At 45.7% G+C, this 18,592-nt stretch overlaps 1 protein-coding gene across 1 annotated transcript in view; it reads right to left on the bottom strand.

Moving 5' to 3' along the window:
* SHD (Src homology 2 domain containing transforming protein D) overlaps positions 1–13,832 on the bottom strand; it is a 77,116-nt gene extending 63,284 nt beyond the window's left edge. The window contains exons 1-2 of the mRNA XM_087952800.1: positions 13,659–13,832; positions 7,487–7,997 (exon numbers count right to left, since the gene is read on the bottom strand). Of these exons, the coding sequence (XP_087808926.1) occupies positions 7,487–7,819 (333 nt within the window). The 5' untranslated portion in view covers positions 7,820–7,997; positions 13,659–13,832. The remainder of the gene's footprint in view (positions 1–7,486; positions 7,998–13,658) is intronic.
* Positions 13,833–18,592: the final 4,760 nt, after the last annotated feature.

The raw sequence follows: 18,592 nt of genomic DNA, 5'->3' as shown, positions 1-18,592 counted from the left end.
GAAAAAGAAGGGAAGGGAAAGGAAGGGAAGAGAGAAAGAGAAGGAAAGAAGCAAAGGGGAAGAAAGGAGAGATGGGGGAGAAGAGGAGGGAAGGAAGAGCGAGGAAGAAGCAAAAGGGAAGAGGGAAGAAAGGAGAAGAGAGGAAAGGGGAGGGAAGGGAAGGGGAAGAGGAAGAGAAGGAAAGAAGCAAAGGGGAAGAAAGGAGAGAGGGGGAGAAGAGGAGGGAAGGAAGAGCGAGGAAGAACCAAAAGGAAGAGGGAAGAAAGGAGAAGAGAGGAAAGGGGAGGGAAGGGAAGAAAGAGAAAGAAAGAAGCAAGAGGAAGAAATAAGGGAGGGAGGGAGGGAAGGAGAAGAAGGGAGGAGAAGGGAAGAGAAGGGAAAAAGAAGGGAAGGAAAGGAAGGGAAGAGAGAAAGAGAAGGAAAGAAGCAAAGGGGAAGAAAGGAGGGGGAGAAGAGGAGGGAAGGAAGAGCGAGGAAGAATCAAAAGGGAAGAGGGAAGAAAGGAGAAGAGAGGAAAGGGGAGGGAAGGGAAGGGAAGAAAGAGAAAGAGAAGGAAAGAAGCAAGAAGGAAGAAATAAGGGAGGGAGGGGGGAAGGAGAAGAAGGGAGGAGAAGGGAAGAGAAGAGAAGGGAAAGGAAGGGAAGACAGAGAAAGAGAAGGAAAGAAGCAAGAGGGGGAAAAGAAGGGAGGGAAGAAAGAAGAAAGAGAAGGGATGAAGCAAAAGGGAAGAGGGAAGAAAGAAGAAAGGGAAAGAGAAGAAGGGAAGGAAGGAAAAAAACAAACGGAAAAAGGGAAAGGAAGGAGGAAGGGAAAGTTAAAGGGAGAGGAGAGGAGAGGAGAGGAGAGGAGAGGAAAGGAAAGGAAAGGAAAGGAAAGGAAAAGGTGCTGTGAGAAATCCCTTCAGGGCAATTAACACTTTTCCAAACAGCCCAGCACTTTCAAAAACACCTCGGGTGTCAAAAACGTAGAATTGGTGTTCCCTTTTGCATGTACACATTTTGTTCCAAGCCTGGGCATCCATGAGATTGGGAAGAAGGGAGTGTGTGCGTGTGTTTGTGCGGGGGGGGGGGAAATAAAGATGGCAGCCACATCTGTGTAACTGAAGTCTATTCCCCCCAGCCCTTTTTTCCACCATGGCATCTTGATTTATTTTTTATTTTTTTGACACCCTCCAGAATATGTCCCTCTTTAAGGGGCTTGTGACTTCGTTGAAACAGAAAAACCTTAAATGTTAAGTGGATGGGCAGGTCAGGAGAGTGGCTGATTCACACAAGCCATCTTTGCAAACACACAAGCCATCTTTGCAAACACACAAGCCATCTTTGCAAACAGACTTGTCGATCCGTTCTGTGAGGCCCAAGCAACACTGTCAGTTTTCATCAACAACGTTTAAGAGGTGTGGACTTCAACTCCCAGAATCCCCTCCCCCGCCCAGTCAGTGCCTTTAGGGGGAATCCGTCATAACTCTGAACCAAGCAACCAGTCCTAAGTTGAGGACTACCTAGTTGTGAACTGCTTCTGCTGCTTTGATTTTAAAACTCGATATTTCTCCAACAGGTAGTCCTCAGTTTACAACAGTTCGTTTAGTGACTGTTGAAAGTGCACTGAAAAATATGGCTTACTAGCTCAATGCCCGTGCTTTGCTACGAAACTACGTGGTCGGGCTTAGTTTTTGGGGAGGAAAATAAGGGTAAAAAATTCTGCCTCTGCCTACCAGCATCCATCGGTATTCATCTGGCTAGTGTCCTGTCAGTGTGTGAGAGAGTTGAGGGCTGTTTGGAAACTGAAAGAGTATTTCCTGTGTGAGCAAGAAGGAGACAGCAGGGAGCCTGGGCGTGGCTTAGCTCAACTGTTCTGTACTAAAGCTGTTTGGTGCTGTGAAAGTAAAACTGAACCTCCTCTCCTCTGCTTGTGTTTTGCCTTTGGAAGAGATTTCTTTTCAGGTGGGGAGGGGGAGTAGAACTCCTTAGCATCAGAGCGTGTTAATGATAATAATCATATAGGAAATCCTAATGCTCTGATGGTCATTTCGAAAAATCCTTTCTTAGTGAGCAGCTAGAAGCCAAGAGGAACATATGGGCCAAATTTCAAGTTTGTAGGCTTTACGGTTCTGGATATTTTGTGATGATGCGTGAGTTGCATTTTGCAGATAGATAGATAGATAGATAGATAGATAGATAGATAGATAGATAGATAGATAGATAGATAGATAGATAGATAGATAGATAGATAGATGGATAAGATAGAGAAGGTAGATAGATAAGATAAATAATGATAGATACATAGATCAGATAGATAGATAGATAGATAGATAGATAGATAGATAGATAGATAGATAGATAGATAGATAGATAGATAGATAGATAGATAGATGATAGATAGATAGATCTATCTCTATATACCTGTCTGTCTGTCCATCCATCCATTTCTGTCTTCTACCTATCTACAATATCTATATATCATCTCTCTCTTCTCCCCCGCAGTTGTTAGGGGAATTGTGCGGTCATTAAGCAAATCTGGCTTCCCCCATTTGATTTGGCTTGTCAGATGGTCACAAATGGGATCATGTGACCTGCGGACACTGCAATTCTCATACATACACGCCAGGTGCCACGCGTCCACATTTTGACCACGTGACCATGGAGAAAACACGCAACGGTTGTAAGGGCGAGTAACTGGTTAGAAGTCACATTTTTTTCCCCCAGTGCCGCCACTGTGTAACTTTGAACAGTCCCTAAATGAGTGACTGTAAGTCAAGTGTACTACAGTTCCCATCCATCTCAGGCGCCGCAGAAACAGGGTGCAAGACACGGAGAAGTCTAATCCAGTCTTTTTTTTTTTTTTACCATTTCATACTTAGGAAGAGTTTATTTATGGAATTATTTATGAGTCCCCTTCCAGTGCAACCGGGGCCTCCATGGGGAGCAGACAAATTAAACCATGTTAAACAAGCTCATGAATAACATCATAAACATATTAGAACTACCCAATTAATCAAAAATGGTATCCTGTTTATGAACCCTCCAATGGCACCTCTGCAGGGATATAACTTTAAAAGGACAGGAGGGAAAATTGAGAATATAAAATGGAAACAGTTGGGGTCTCTTTGAAAAATGCTTCTTTTTCCCCACCTACGGGGCTAAAAAATAAGATTTCTTTACGTCTCAAAACCCAATACTGGCTACAGACCCATAGAAGCCCATTAAAAGCACTCAAGTCCCCAGCTACCTTAATTACAGTCCTCAACTTACATCCATTCATGTTGCGACTGTTCCAAGTTACGGCGGCGCTGAAAAAGGTCACTTACGACTAGTCCTCGCACTTACGACCATAGCAATTGGGGATGCCTGGCCACTGGCATTGGATGTACAATGGTTGCAAGCATCCTCTGGTCTTGTGGGAAGAAAAATGTGACCGACAACCAATCCTCACACTTGTGACCCATGGTCACATGCCCATGGTCACGCAGGATCAAATTTCAGACGCTTGGCAACCGGCTCGTATTTACGACGGTTGCGGCATTCCGGGGGTCACGAGATCCTCACTTACGACCTTCCCAACCGGCTTTTGACCAGCAGACAATTGCAGAAGTTGGATTCGTTTCTCAACTGCGTCACTCACTTAACAACTGCAGGGATTGGCTTAACCAACCGGTCGTAAAAAAGATCATAAAACCCGAGGTGACTTGTTTAGCAACGGGAATTGGGGCCAATATTTCTGTTGCTAAGCATGATGGTTGTTAAGTAAAAAACCTTTTCTGCCACAACTATTCAGTTGCAAACTCCTGGTGATTGGCCCAAAGTCATTCAGCTAGCTTTCATGCTTAAGGCAGGACTAGAACTCACCGTCTCCTGGTGATTGGCCCAAAGTCACCCAGCTGGCTTTCATATCTAAGGCGGGACTAGAACTCACCGTCTCCTGGTGATTGGCCCAAAGTCACCCAGCTGGCTTTCATGTCTAAGGTGGGACTAGAACTCATTGTCTCCTGGTGATTGGCCCAAAGTCACCCAGCTGACTTTCATATCTAAGGCGGGACTAGAACTCACCATCTCCTGGTGATTGGCCCAAAGTCACCCAGCAATCTTTCATGCCTAAAATGGAACTAGAACTCACCGTCTCCTGGTGATTGGCCCAAAGTCACCCAACTATCTTTCATGCCTAAGACTGGACTAGAACTCACTTTGGTGATTGGCCCAAAGTCACCCAGCTAGCTTTCATATCTAAGGCGGGACTAGAACTCACCGTCTCCTGGTGATTGGCCCAGTCACCCAGCTAGCTTTCATAGCTAAGGCAGGACTAGAGCTCACTTTGGTGATTGGCCCAAAGTCACCCAGCTAGCTTTCATATCTAAGGCGGGACTAGAACTCACCGTCTCCTGGTGATTGGCCCAGTCACCCAGCTAGCTTTCATATCTAAGGCGGGACTAGAGCTCACTTTGGTGATTGGCCCAAAGTCACCCAGTTGGCTTTCATATCTAAGGCGGGACTAGAACTCACCGTCTCCTGGTGATTGGCCCAGTCACCCAGCTAGCTTTCATAGCTAAGGCAGGACTAGAGCTCACTTGGTGATTGGCCCAAAGTCACCCAGCTAGCTTTCATATCTAAGGCGGGACTAGAACTCACCGTCTCCTGGTGATTGGCCCAGTCACCCAGCTAGCTTTCATATCTAAAGCGGGACTAGAGCTCACTTTGGTGATTGGCCCAAAGTCACCCAGCTGTCTTTCATGCCTAAGGCAGGACTAGAACTCAATGTCTCCTGGTGATTGGCCCAGTCACCCAGCTAGCTTTCATATCTAAGGCAGGACTAGAGCTCACTTTGGTGATTGGCCCAAAGTCACCCAGTTGGCTTTCATATCTAAGGCGGGACTAGAGCTCACCATCTCCTGGTGATTGGCCCAAAGTCACCCAGGTGGCACTAGAACTCATTGTCTCCTGGTGATTGGCCCAAAGTCACCCAGCTGGCTTTCATGTCTAAGGCAGGACTAGAACTCAACGTCTCCTGGTAATTGGCCCAAAGTCACCCAACTGTGTTTCCTGCCTATGTGGGACTAAAACTCACCATCTCCCGGTTTCTAATCTGGTGCCTGAAACTCACCCAACTATCTTTCATGCCTAAGGCAGGACTAGAACTCAATGTCTCCTGGTGATTGGCCCAAAGTCACCCAACTATCTTTCATGCCTAAGGCAGGACTAGAACTCAATGTCTCCTGGTGATTGGCCCAAAGTCACCCAACTATCTTTCATGCCTAAGGCAGGACTAGAACTCAATGTCTCCTGGTGATTGGCCCAAAGTCACCCAACTATCTTTCATGTCTAAGGCAGGACTAGAACTCAACGTCTCCTGGTAATTGGCCCAAAGTCACCCAACTGTGTTTCCTGCCTATGTGGGACTAAAACTCACCATCTCCCGGTTTCTAATCTGGTGCCTGAAACTCTAGACGATATTTTGAAGCTGCTCCATTTTGTTTTCTCCTCTCTACCGCTCTGGTTCCAAATTTAATGAGGACTATCCCCTCATACAAGCTAGTCAGCAGCTCTTCTGAAGCCTTGCTTCCTTTCCCTCCACAGGCACACACAAACTACTTGACAACAACTGAGTGTCAAAAACGCATGATTGATGTGGTAAGGGCGGCCACAGATCAAACCGGCAACGACAGATCTAGTCAAAGCACTTCAGGCGGAGTGTAGTTGCTGTTTTTTATTTTTTATTTTAAAAAAATGGCTTATGTTTTCAGTAACATCCATCACATCTGCCTCATCGATTTGATTTTTACATCGGCGTCTTGTGGAGTCGAAATTTTTACAGTATCTTCTTGCTTTTAAAAATAAGATATAACCTTTATTCTCGCTTTTTTTTTTCTGCGAACACACCAGCACCCATTTAAAAACTCAGATAACAGATAACAAATAATCTGTTGGAAGGCACATTGTAGGTCATCTAGTCCAACCCCCCACCTAAGCAGGAGACTCTACACCATTTCTGACAAATGTCAGTCCAGTCGCTTCTTGAAAGCCTCCAGTGATGAAGCTCCCACAACTTCCGAAGGCAACTTCTGCTCCATGGGTTTATGGTTCTCCCTGTCAGAAAGTTTCTCATTTCCAGGTTAAATCTCTCCTTGTTCAGTTTCAATCCATTATTCCTTGTCTGGCCTTCGGATGCTTTAGAAAATAGCTTGACCCCTTCCCTCCTCTCTGTGGTAACCCCTCAAATATTGGAAGACTGCTATCCTGTCTCCCCTGGTCCTTCTCTTCACGAGACTAGCCAAACCCAGTTCCTGCAACCGTTCATTGTATGTTTTAGTCTCCAGTCCCTTAATCATCCTGGTTGCTCTTCTCTGCACTTTTTCTAAAGTCTCAACCTCTTTTTTTATAATGTGGTGACCAAAACTGGATGCAGGACTCTAGGTGTGGTCTTACTAAGGCTTTATAGAGTGGTATTAGTACCTCCCTTGATCTCGATTGTATCCCTCTGTTAATGCAATTTAGGATTGCATTAGCTTTTTTGGCTGCTGCTGCACACGGCTGGCTCCTATTTAGCTGATTGTCCACTAAGACTCAATTTTGTGCGTTCTTTCTCAAAAGTTCTTCTCAAAAAATCCTCAGAAATTGGACACGGGTGGAAAGAGGGAGATAAAAACGCCAAATTTGCTTGTAAAAATGTTTCCTTTTGTTTAGGGGCCGATTCGTTTAGTGACCAATTTGTTTAGCAATGGTTCGAAGTGAGGACGGCGCTGAAAAAAGGTGCCGCTTCACACTTAATGATCTTAACTGCAGCATCTCCATGGTCATGTGATCAAAATTAGGGCGCTGGGCATGTGATTCATATTCACGACGGTCGTAGCGTCCCGAGATCATGCGATCCTTTTTTGTGACCTTCTGACAAAGCAAAGTCAATGGGGAAGACAGATTCACTTAACAACCGTGTTGCTAACTTAACAACGGCAGGGATTCCCTTGACAAATATGGCAAAGGAAACTGTTAAAATGGAGCAAAACTCAGCAAATTTCTCATTTAACAGCATAAATTCTGGGGCCCAATTGTGGTCGTAAGTCGAGGACTACCTGTACATCACTATTTCAACTTTGACACGGGAATTTATTCCGGAGTGACGTGGAAGAGGCCACTCTACCACCGCCGACGGCTCCTCGCCACTAAAAAATCAACTCACAAATACCTTCTCTACTCCAATCTTGTCAACTTTACAATTTGTGGACTCCCAGAATTCCCCAGCCAGCCAACCTTAAGGCTTATGGACTTCAACTCCCAGAATTCCTCCTCCAACATGGCTGGCTGAGGAATTCTGGGAGTTGAAGTCCACAAGTCGTAAAGGCGCCACGGTTGGAGACCCCTGCTCCAGAGGGATGTGAAATTCTCAACCTCCCCGAAAATAAAGGTGAAAACCAGAAGCCTCTTTCCCACTCACCCCACACTCACAGAGGACGAAACGGTCCCAGGACGCACGAGAGGGACTAGAAACCGCATTTTACCTGATCTGATGGGACGGCCGAGTCCTCGCCTGCCGTGGCGAGGAGGGCCTTGCTCCGGTTAAGATCGGAGGCATCCACTTTGATGAGCCGGTGTTTGGGCGACCCGTATTTCCCTTCCAAATTGCCGCTGCAGCCGCCGCACCCTTTATTTGGCGTGCCTCCGATGTCCGGATCAGTTTTGCCGTCCCCGTCTTCGTACGGATCCTCGAAGTCTAAGCTCTTCTGGGCACGATAGGCCTTTAGGATGTCGCTCTCGGTGTAATCGGGCTTGGGGGGCTGTGGGGGAGACCTCCTGCTCCCAAAACTGAGGTAATCCTTAAACCATTTGGCCATGATGGGTCCTCCTTTATCCGAGGTCGGTAGCGGCCAGCAAAAACCCTCCAGGCCCACCAAATTTCCGGCGAGATGGACAAGCCAACTAGGAACGGAAGGCAATTTTCAAATCCTCGCTTAAGATCATCCGTGTGAATTGGGATTGGCAATCCGGATTAGCTGCTATCCGTCACTACTCCTGATGGGAAGAAGGAAAGGGAAGTGGAGTGGTTATTTCAGCCTGTACGAGGAGTGCTCGATTTACAACCGTTCATTTGGTGAATGTTCAAAGTTACGACGGCACTGAAAAAAGGGATTTAGGACTGTTTCTCTGTCTCTCTCTTTCTCTGTCTCTTTCTCCATCTCTCTTTTTCTTTCTCTGTTTTTCTCTGTGTGTGTTTCTCTCTCTCTCTCTTTCACTTTCTTTGCCCCTCTTTCTTTCTTCCTCTCTCATTCTCTCTTTCTTCCTCTCTCTTTCTCACTCACATTCTCACTCTTTTTCTCTGTCACTTTCTCTTTCTCTCTCTCTCTCTCTCTCTGTTTCTCTCTTTTTTCTGTCTCTTTCATTACTTACTCCACCCATCCATCTCTATTATCCATCCATCCATCCATCCATCCAATTGCTCCATCCATCCAGGCGAGAGAGTTTCAACTATAAGATGTGGACTTCAACTGATATAGATCTCTCTTTCTCTCTTTCACTTTCTCCCTCTCTCTTTCTCTCTCTTTCACATCCTCTGCCCTTCTCTCTCTTTCTCTCTCTTTCTCCTCCTCTCTTTCTTTCTCTCACTTTCTCACTCACTTTCTCTCTCTCTCTCTTTTCTTCTTTCTTTCTTTCTTTCTTTCTTTCTTTCTTTCTTTCTTTCTTTCTTTCTTCTTTCTTTCTTTCTCTTTCTTTCTCTCTCTTTCTTTCTCTCTCTCTTTCAGTACTTACTCCATCCATCAATCTCTATCTATCCATCCATCCATCCATCCATCCAATTGCTCCGTCCATCCAGATGAGAGATTTTCAACTATAAGATGTAGACTTCAACTTCAACTGATATAGATCTTTCTCTCTCTCTCTTTCTCCCTCTCTCTTTCTCTCTCTTTCACATTCTGTGCCCTTCTCTCTTTTTCTCTCTCACTTTCTCCCCCTTTCTTTATCTCACTCACTCACTTGCTGTCTCCCCCTTTCTCTCTCTTTCTTTCTTACATTACTTACTCAATCCATCAATCTTTATCTATTATCCATCCATCCATCCATCCATCCATCCATCCATCCATCCAATTGCTCTGTCCATCCAGATGAGAGAGAGATTTTCAATTATAAGATGTGGACTTCAACTGATATAGATCTCTCTTTCTCTCTTTCTCTCTTTCTCTCTTTCACATTCTCTGCCCTTCTCTCTCTTTCTCACTTTCTCACTCACTTCCTCTCTCTTTCTCTCTCTCTCTCTTTCATTACTTACTCCATTCATCAATCTTTTTCTATCTATTATCTATCCATCCATCCATCCATTAAATCCATCAGTGGTGGGATTCCAAATTGCATACTACCGGTTCTGTGCGCTTCGGCTGGGAGATATAGGCCAGAAAAAGGGCAGGGGTGGGTGAGTGGGGCCAATCAGAGGTGGTATTTGCCAGTCCTCCAAACTGGTCAACAATTTTCACTCCCGGTCCAAACCGACTGAATACTACCACCTCTGCCATCCATCTATCCAATTATTCCATCCATACAGATGAGAGAGAAAATTTTCAACTATAAGATGTGGACGTCAACTGATATAGATCTAACTTTAGAGATAGTCTTGACTTATGACCATTCGTTTAGTGACCAAAGTTACAGTGGCGCTGAAAACAGTGACTTATGTCCATTTTTCACACTTACGCCTGCTGCAGCCTTCCTATGGCCACATGATCAAAAATCAGACCCTTGGCAACCGATTCATATTTATGATGCCTGTGTCCCGATGGTCACAAGTCCATGGGGAAAGCCAGATTCATTTAATGACCAGGTTACTGACAACGACTGCCGCGATTCACTTCACGGCGGTGGCAAGAAAGGTGGTAAAAACGAAGCAACCCTCACTGCACACCTGTCTCGCTTACCAATGGAAATTTTGGGCTCTGTTGCGGCCGTAACTTGAGGACTTACCTATAATATTGCTAGAATCGTACTTTGTTTTTTTTCCTCCAGTAACCTAAGCTTACATTTCATGGAATAAATGGCTCATATTTGTCAGACAGGAACCTCATATTGCTGAAGCTAAAAAAAAACCAAAAAACCTGTGATTTAAGCAAAACTCGAATTTAGGCAAGCTATCAATTTTGCCCTTCTTTGACTGCTCCAGTCTCCAGAATAAAATAGCACCTTTTGCCCTACCTTCCTAGGCAGATGCGTGAAATATTGTCATAAAATATTGTGGCCCATTAAGAGAGATATTGCTATGGAGATGTCATTTTAAAAATTCCAACAGGAAACAAAGACAACAACGCAAGCAATAATTCCTACTTTAAGGTTTATTGTTTCTAATAATTTGGAACATAAGAAATGAATAGATATTAAAGATATAATAGCAGTGATACGCTTACATTAATAAGCCATTGCAATGGGGTCCAATGACATATAGCAGGTTCTGCAAGGACTGCCATAAATCAAAGGGCCCCCGAGCTGATCTCCAATCCTATCCTTTATACTTTCCTTCTAACCACATACATGTGCTTCACAACTTCACTGTCACTTTCCCTAAACACCTGTGGACATTACTTTCAGTTCCTCATTTCCAACAGTTTCATTCTTCCTGTTTTAAATGTATCCATGCAAGTACATACTTTGCAAAAAATATTTTGTCACGGTTAGCAACAGCTCATCAGGAAAGGAAGTACATAGTTGAGGAAGGAAAGGAAAGGAAAGAGGGAAGGGAGGGGAAAGGAAAGTAAGTACATAGATGAGGAAGGAAAGGAAAGGAAAGAAGGATGGGAAGGGAAGGAAAGAGGGAAGGAAAGGAAAGGAAAGAGGGAAGAGAAGGGAAAGGAAAGGAGAAAGGAAGTACATAGATGAGGAAGGAAAGGGAAGGAAAGAGGGAAGGAAAGGAAAGAGGGAAGGAAAGGAAAGGAAAGAGGGAAGAGAAGGGAAAGGAAAGAGGGAAGGGAAGGAAGTATATAGATGAGGAAGGGAAGGAAAGAGGGAAGGGAAGGGAAAGAAAAGGAAAGGAAAGGAAAGGACAGGAAAAGAAGTACATAGTTGAGGAAGGGAAGGAAAGGAAAGGAAAGGAAAGGAAGAAAGGAAAGGAAAGGAAAAGAAGTACATAGTTGAGGAAGGAAAGGAAAGGAAAGGAAAGGAAAGGAAAGGAAAGGAAGTACATAGTTGAGGAAGGAAAGGAAAAAGGAAAGGGAAAGAGAGGGAAGGGAAGGGAAGGGAAAGGAAAGGAAAAGGAAGGGAAGGGAAGGAAGAAAGGAAAGGAAAGGAAGGAAAGGAAAGGAAAGGAAAGGAAAGGAAAGGAAAGGAAGTACATAGTTGAGGTAGGAAAGGAAAGAAGGAAGGGGAAGGAAAGGAAAGGAAAGGAAAGGAAAGGAAAGGAAAGGAAAGGAAAGGAAAGGAAAGGAAGTACATAGTTGAGGAAGGAAAGGAAAGAGGGAAGGGAAGGAAGGGAAAGGAAAGGAAAGGAAAGGAAAGGAAAGGAAAGGAAAGGAAAGGAAAGGAAAGGAAGTACATAGTTGAGGTAGGAAAGGAAAGGAAAGGAAAGGAAAGGAAAGGAAGTACATAGTTGAGGAAGCAAAGGAAAGGAAAGGAAAGGAAAGGAAAGGAAAGGAAGTACATAGTTGAGGAGGAAAGGAAAGGAAAGGAAAGGAAAGGAAAGGAAAGGAAAGGAAGGAAGGGAAAGGAAAGGAAAGGAAAGGAAAGGAAAAGAAGTACATAGTTGAGGAAGGAAAGGAAAGGAAAGGAAAGAAGGGGAAGGGAAGGGAAGGGAAGGGAAAGGAAAGGAAAAAGGGAAGGGAAGGGAAGGAGGAAAGGAAAGGAAAGGTGAAAGGAAAGGAAAGGAAAGGAAAGGAAAGGAAAGGAAAGGAAAGGAAAGGAAGTACATAGTTGAGGAAGGAAAGGAAAGGAAAGAGGGAAGGGAAGGAAGGAAGGGAAAGGAAAGGAAAGGAAAGGGAAGGGAAGGAGAAAGGAAGGAAAGGAAAGGAAAGGAAAGGAAAGGAAAAGAAGTACATAGTTGAGGAAGGAAAGGAAAGGAAAGAGGAAGGGAAGGGAAGGGAAGGGAAAGGAAAGGAAAGGAAAGGGAAGGGAAGGAGAAAGGAAAGGAAAGGAAAGGAAAGGAAAGGAAAGGAAGTACATAGTTGAGGAAGGAAAGGAAAGGAAAGAGGGAAGGGAAGGGAAGGGAAAGGAAAGGAAAGGAAAGGAAAGGAAAGGAAAGGAAAAGAAGTACATAGTTGAGGAAGGAAAGGAAAGGAAAGAGGGAAGGGAAGGGAAGGAAAGGGAAAGGAAAGGAAAGGAAAGGGAAGGAGAAAGGAAAGGTGAAAGGAAAGGAAAGGAAAGGAAAGGAAAGGAAAGGAAAGGAAAGGAAAGGAAAAGAAGTACATAAATGAGGAAGGGAAGGAAAGGAAAGGAAAGAGGGAAGGGAAGGGAAGGAAAGAGGAAAGGAAAGGAAAGAGGGAAGAGAAGGGAAAGGAAAGGAAAGGAAGTACATAGATGAGGAAGGGAAGGAAAGGAAAGAGGGAAGGGAAGGAAAGAAAGTATATAGATGAGGAAGGAAAGGAAAGGAAAGGAAAGGAAAGGAAAGGAAAGAAGGGAAGAGAAGGGAAAGGAAAGGAAGTACATAGATGAGGAAGGAAGGAAAGGAAAGGAAAGAGGGAAGGGAAGGAAGGAAGTATATAGATGAGGAAGGAAAGGAAAGGAAAGGAAAGAGGGAAGGGAAGGGAAGGAAAGGGAAAGGAAAGGAAAGGAAAGGGAAGGAGAAAGGAAAGGTGAAAGGAAAGGAAAGGAAAGGAAAGGAAAGGAAAGGAAAGGAAAGGAAAGGAAAGGAAAAGAAGTACATAAATGAGGAAGGGAAGGAAAGGAAAGGAAAGAGGGAAGGGAAGGGAAGGAAAGAGGAAAGGAAAGGAAAGAGGGAAGAGAAGGAAAAGGAAAGGAAGTACATAGATGAGGAAGGGAAGGAAAGGAAAGAGGGAAGGGAAGGAAAGGAAGTATATAGATGAGGAAGGAAAGGAAAGGAAAGGAAAGGAAAGAGGGAAGAGAAGGGAAAGGAAAGGAAGTACATAGATGAGGAAGGAAAGGAAAGGAAAGAGGGAAGGGAAGGAAGTATATAGATGAGGAAGGGAAGGAAAGGAAAGGAAAGAGGGAAGGGAAGGGAAGGAAAGAGGAAAGGAAAGGAAAGAGGGAAGAGAAGGGAAAGGAAAGGAAAGGAAGTACATAGATGAGGAAGGAAAGGAAAGGAAAGAGGGAAGGGAAGGAAAGGAAGTATATAGATGAGGAAGGAAAGGAAAGGAAAGGAAAGGAAAGAGGGAAGAGAAGGGAAAGGAAAGGAAGTACATAGATGAGGAAGGAAAGGAAAGGAAAGAGGGAAGGGAAGGGAAGGAAGTATATAGATGAGGAAGGAAAGGAAAGGAAAGGAAAGGAAAGGAAAGGAAAGGAAAGGAAAGGAAAGAGGGAAGAGAAGGGAAAGGAAAGGAAGTACATAAATGAGGAAGGAAAGGAAAAAGGGAAGGAAAGGAAAGGAAAGGAAAGAGGGAAGGGAAGGGAAAAGAAAGGAAAGGAAGTACATAGACGAGGAAGGAAAGGCAAGGAAATACATTGATGGGGAAAAGGGAATGAAAGGAAAGGAGAAAAGAAAAGAAAAGGAAGGAAGGAAAATGAAGGCGGGAAGAAAAATCCATTCACCTCCGTCTCCTGCCAGGATCCGATGGAAATTCAGCGGGAACCTCGGAGGATCAAATCGAGATTTCATCCAGAAAAGCTCAGCGCCCAGCCAGCCGTCCGCCGCTTTCCCCGAAGGGGAAAATTCTCCAGGGCTGCTCTCTTTTCCATCCGCTGCTCGCAAATCCTTCTCGGACTGCTGAGTTGTTTCTCTCTCTCTCTCTCTCTCCTGTCCTACAATCACCCTTCCGCGATAGTTATAAAGTTCAGCCTTGGCTTTTGGAGGAGGAGGAGGAGCGGGGGGCTGTTTTGCAACGAAACGATCCGCCAAGGGGCTTCAAAGGACAAGTCGCCCCCGCCCCCACTTTCCACCCCCCTCCCCTTTGTTTGCAACTGATCGCTTTGCTACAGTTTCGGGCTCAATTTTAAAAAAAATAAAAATATCGCAAAGGCGAAGAAGTCGGCTCCCTTCTCGACGTTGGAGAAGCTGGCTCGGAGCGGCTTCGGTTCTTGCAAGGCAGGAATGAAGCGATGCGAAGCCCCCTCTTTCGCCCCCACCCCCAAATAAAAATAAAATAAAATAAATCAAGCTCAAAAGCCAGCCACCTACCCGACCTTGGCTTGCTTTCTCGAAAAGGGGATCAGCAAAAACTGAAAGGGGAAAACTTTCGCTTGCCTGGAGGGGAGGGGAGGGAGGAGGCGTCCCCTCTTCTCTCCTCCTCCCCTCTTATTTGGCCCCCTCCTTTCAAAACTGGAGGTGGGGGGAGAAACCGGGCTTCCTTTTTTTTTGAGGAAGGGGTCCCTGCGGCTTTGCTTGCCCCTTCCTCTCGGTTCAATCGTTGCAATCTCAGCACGGATCTTTTTGCAAAAGAGGCGCCGTTTGCAAACCGCCGCCCCCTCCCCTTTGGGGTGAGAGAGAAAAAAGAGAAAGAGGGAGAAGGAAGGAGGGAGGAAGAGAGGGGGAGAGAGGGGGAGAGAGAAAGAGGGAGGGAGAGAAAGAGAGGAGGGAGAGAAAGAGAGAGGGGGAAAAGAGAGAGAGGGAAAGAGAGAAGGGGAGAAAGAGAGAAGGGAGGGAGAGAGAAAGAGGGACAAAGAGGGGGAGAGGGGGGAAGGAGGGAGAGAGAGGGAAAGAGAGAAAAAGAGAGGGAGAGAAGGAGGAAGAGAAAGAAAGAGAGCGCGAGAGAGAGGGAGAGAGGGAAGGAGGAAGAGAGCGCGAGAGACAGAGGGAAAAGAGAGAGAGAGAAAAAGAGATCCGCCGCAGCTCTTTCCCGTGTCTTTCTGGGTTGCTCAACACACACAAACACAACCCGCTGGGCAGGGTCGTTATTTTAAAAGAAAAGAAAACCTCGCAGCGAGCCGGGACGGGAGGGAGGAAGTGGGGGGGTCGGTTGTGGAATTTACAGGTTGTTGCGGGGGAAATGGAGAGGAAAGTCAAGCGAAAAAGCAGCTTTTAAGGCAGCCTGAAAACCGCAGGGTTTTTAATAGTTAGGAAGGTGTGATAGATCTAGCTCAAAGAGGAGGTGTAGGTCTCTTTCTCTCTCTCTCTCTTTTTTTTTAATGGGAGGGGGTGATTAAAGAAAGGAGGTTAAGACATTTGAAGGTTCTCTTTCCCCTCTCAAAAAATGTTATTTTCTTGGCGTTTTGTTTCAGGAGGGTTGCGAGAGTTATGCTGTTTATTTATGGAAAGATAAATAGGAAGAATTTAGGCACCGTTTCTAAAAGAAAGAAGTGGTGCTTTTTCCTTCCTTCCTTCCTTCCTTCCTTCCTTCCTTCCTTCCTTCCTTCCTTCCTTCCTTCCTTCCATCCATCCATCCATCCATCCATCCATCCTTCCATCCATCCCTCCTTCCTTCCTTCCTTCCTTCCTTCCTTCCTTCCTTCCTGTTTCCTCTTTACAATTATTATTATTTATTGTTGCCATTTGATTCGTCTCACCTTTTCTTTTCTCCCTTCCTCCTTCCTTCTTTCCTTCTCCCTCCCTCTCTCCTTTCCTTCCTTCCATCCTTCCTTCTCTCCTGTTTCCTCTTTATAAATGTCATTTATTGTTGCCATTCATCTCACCTTCTTTCTTTCTTCCTTCTTTCTTCCTTCCTTCCTTCTCCCTCCCTCCTACCCCCTTCCTTCCTTCTCCATTCCTTTCCTTTCCTTCCTCATCTATGTACTTCCTTTCCTTTCCTTTCCTTCCTCATCTATGTACTTCCTTTCCTTTCCTTTCCTCTTTCCTTTCCTTTCCTTCTTGAAAATGTGAACTGGTTTATACAAGAAGACTGAGAGCACAAAGGCACTTGCTTGGGAGTAAATGTGTATTGCAGAGTCTATACACACACACACAAAGACGCACACACAATGGGTGTAAGGGAACAGAAGGGCTTTTTTCGCACCCTGTGGTGCAAAATGAAAGAAATTAGGCGATTTTCCAATTGCTCCTCTGACTGTTTGTGCCACCGCTCTTCCTTTCGCCCTCACCCTCACCTCCTCAGCCATGGGGGCTTGGGGAGAAGAGAGAAAATGCCCCCTCCCCTTTTCCTCCCTCCCCCACCATTAATTTTTCAGGAGGAGGGAGCCGGCAATCCGTCCCACCCACCCTCTACCACCCCCAATGGCCTTAGGACTTGTTAGTGTTAAGATCTCTACGGGGGCAAACGACCGAAGTGACAGGAAAGCAGGAGAAAAATTACACACACACAGCCCGTTTTGTCACAAAAAAAGGACCCAAAGCAGAGATTAAAGGGATTTAACCGAGGTGTCCCGAATGAAATGGAAAAAGTTGATTTGGAAAAAAAGGGAAAGGAGGAAAAAAGGGAAAGGGAAAAAAAAACCGAATTGTGAACTCTATTTTGTTGCCTTCGTGGTTTTTCCCTGTCTCTCCCCCCCCCCCATTGCATACCTGTGTGTCCCCCCCCCAAAAAAGGAATTCAAACATCCTCTATTTGATTTGCAAGCAGATGCAAAAAAGGGGGGGGCAGAGAAGCAAGATTGGCAAAGCAGGGGGGAAAAAATAAAGAATATTTTGCACAGAAAAGTAGGGGTGGGAATGAAATGCACGCGCCAGGCTGAAATAAACAAAAAAAACCCAACTAAAAAGAAAAAAAATATGGGGAAAAGAGCCCCCTTTTCCAAAAAAATATAAATAAAGCAAAACCTTCCTTTGCTCCCCCCCACTCCGGCATTGGGCGCCTGGAAGAAAAAAAAAACTACAAAGAGGCGAAATTATATCCCAGCCCTGTAACCCGATCCATCCTCTTAAAGAGGAGTGGAGAAATTGATTTGCAAAGAGACAGAAAAAAACCCCTGGGAGCTGATATTGATTAACTGGCGGAGATTCCCCCCCACTCCCGCTTTTAACCTTCAGCCCCAAAGAGAATAAACTCTTCCCTCCCCCACCACTCTTTTAACTGCACTGGAGTTAATGGCCATTTTGTAGCTTCGATTTCTGACGCCCTCCCCCAGTATTGACTGGGAAGGAAAGTTGCTCGTCTTTGTGAATGCAGTAAAAGAGGGGAAAGGAGGAGGAAGAGGAGGAGGAGAGGAAGAAGAAGAGGGAGAGGAGAAGGGAAAGGAGGAGAGGAAAAGGAGGGAGGAGGAGAAGGAACAGAAAAAAGGAGGAGGAGGGGGAGGAGGAGGAGGAGGAGGAGGAGGAAGAGGGAGAGGAGAGGGAAAAGGAGGAGGAGGAAGAAGAGGAGGAGGGAAAGAAGAAGAGGAAGATGGGGGAGGAGGAAGAAGAGGAGAGGAAGAAGAGGAGGAGGAGAGGAAGAGGAGGAGGAGAGGAGGAGAAAGGAAAGGAAGAAGAGGAGGAGGAGAGGAATAAGAAGAGGAGGAAGAGAGGAATAAAAAGAGGAGGAGAGGAAGAGGAGAAAGAAGGAAAGGAAGAGGAGGGAGGAGGAGGAAGAGGAGAGGAAGAAGAAGAGGAAGAAGAGGGAGAGGAGGAGGAGAGGAATAAGAAGAGGAGGAAGAGAGGAAGAAGAAGAGGGAGGAGAGGAGGAGGAGGAGGAGGAGAATGAACAGGACGGAGGAGGAGAAAGGAGAAGAGGAAGAGGAGGGAGGAGGAGGAAGAGAGGAGAGGAAGAGGGAAAGAAAAAGAGGAAGAGGAGGGAGGAGGAAGAGGAGAGGAGGAGGAGAAAGGAGGAGAGGAATAAGAAGAGGAGGAAGAGAGGAAGCAGAAGAGGAGGAGAGGAAGAGGAGGAGGAGAAGAATGAAGAGGAGGGAGGAGGAGGAGGAGAAGAGGAAGAGGGAAAGAAGAAGAGGAAGAAGAGGAAGGAGGAGGAAGAGGAGGAGGAGGAGGAGGACAAGCAGAAGGAACACAGAATAACAGATTTATAAGGGACCTTGGAGGTCCTCCAGTCCAACACAAGCAGGAGACCTTGTACCATTCCAGACAAATGGCCCTCTGGTCTTTAAAAACCTCTCGTGATGGAGCACCCACAACTTTTGGAGGCCACTGATTGATCGTTCTGGCTGTCAGCAAACTTCTCTAGTTGGAGGCTGGATCTTTCCTTAATGACCTTCCACCCTTTTCTCCTTGTCCTGCCTTCAGGCATTTGGGGGAAGAAGTTGACACCCTCTTCTTTTGCCATTTCCAGACGTCCTGGAAGGCAGCTGTCATGTCAGCCCTAGTCTTTGTCAAACTAGACATGACTAGTTCCTTCAATCAGTAACACACACACACCCCAATCACCCTTGTTGCTTTTCTCTGAAGAGGAGGAAGAGGGGGGAGGGGGAGGAGCTGGACTGTGGAGTCCTTGGGGTTCTCTGAGGTCCGTTAGTTTTCCTGTAGACGTTGCATTATCCAAAGGAGTAACCTCATCCATGCTGGAAGGGAATGAGGTTTGCAGAGGGGAGGAACAGAAGGAGAAGGATAGACTGTGGAATCCCTGGTGCTCTGAGGTTGGTTGTTTTCTTAAAGACATTTCATTACCCAGATTGGTAACCTCGTCAGTGCTACAAGGGTGTGGGGTTTG

This window comes from Notechis scutatus, chromosome 1 (assembly GCF_049901735.1).
Source record: "Notechis scutatus isolate UNSWTSFEM ecotype Mainland chromosome 1, rNotScu1.2, whole genome shotgun sequence".
NCBI lineage: Eukaryota > Metazoa > Chordata > Lepidosauria > Squamata > Elapidae > Notechis > Notechis scutatus.
Note: the sequence above shows the minus strand (reverse complement) of the source record. Positions and strands in the feature narration are given on the sequence as shown.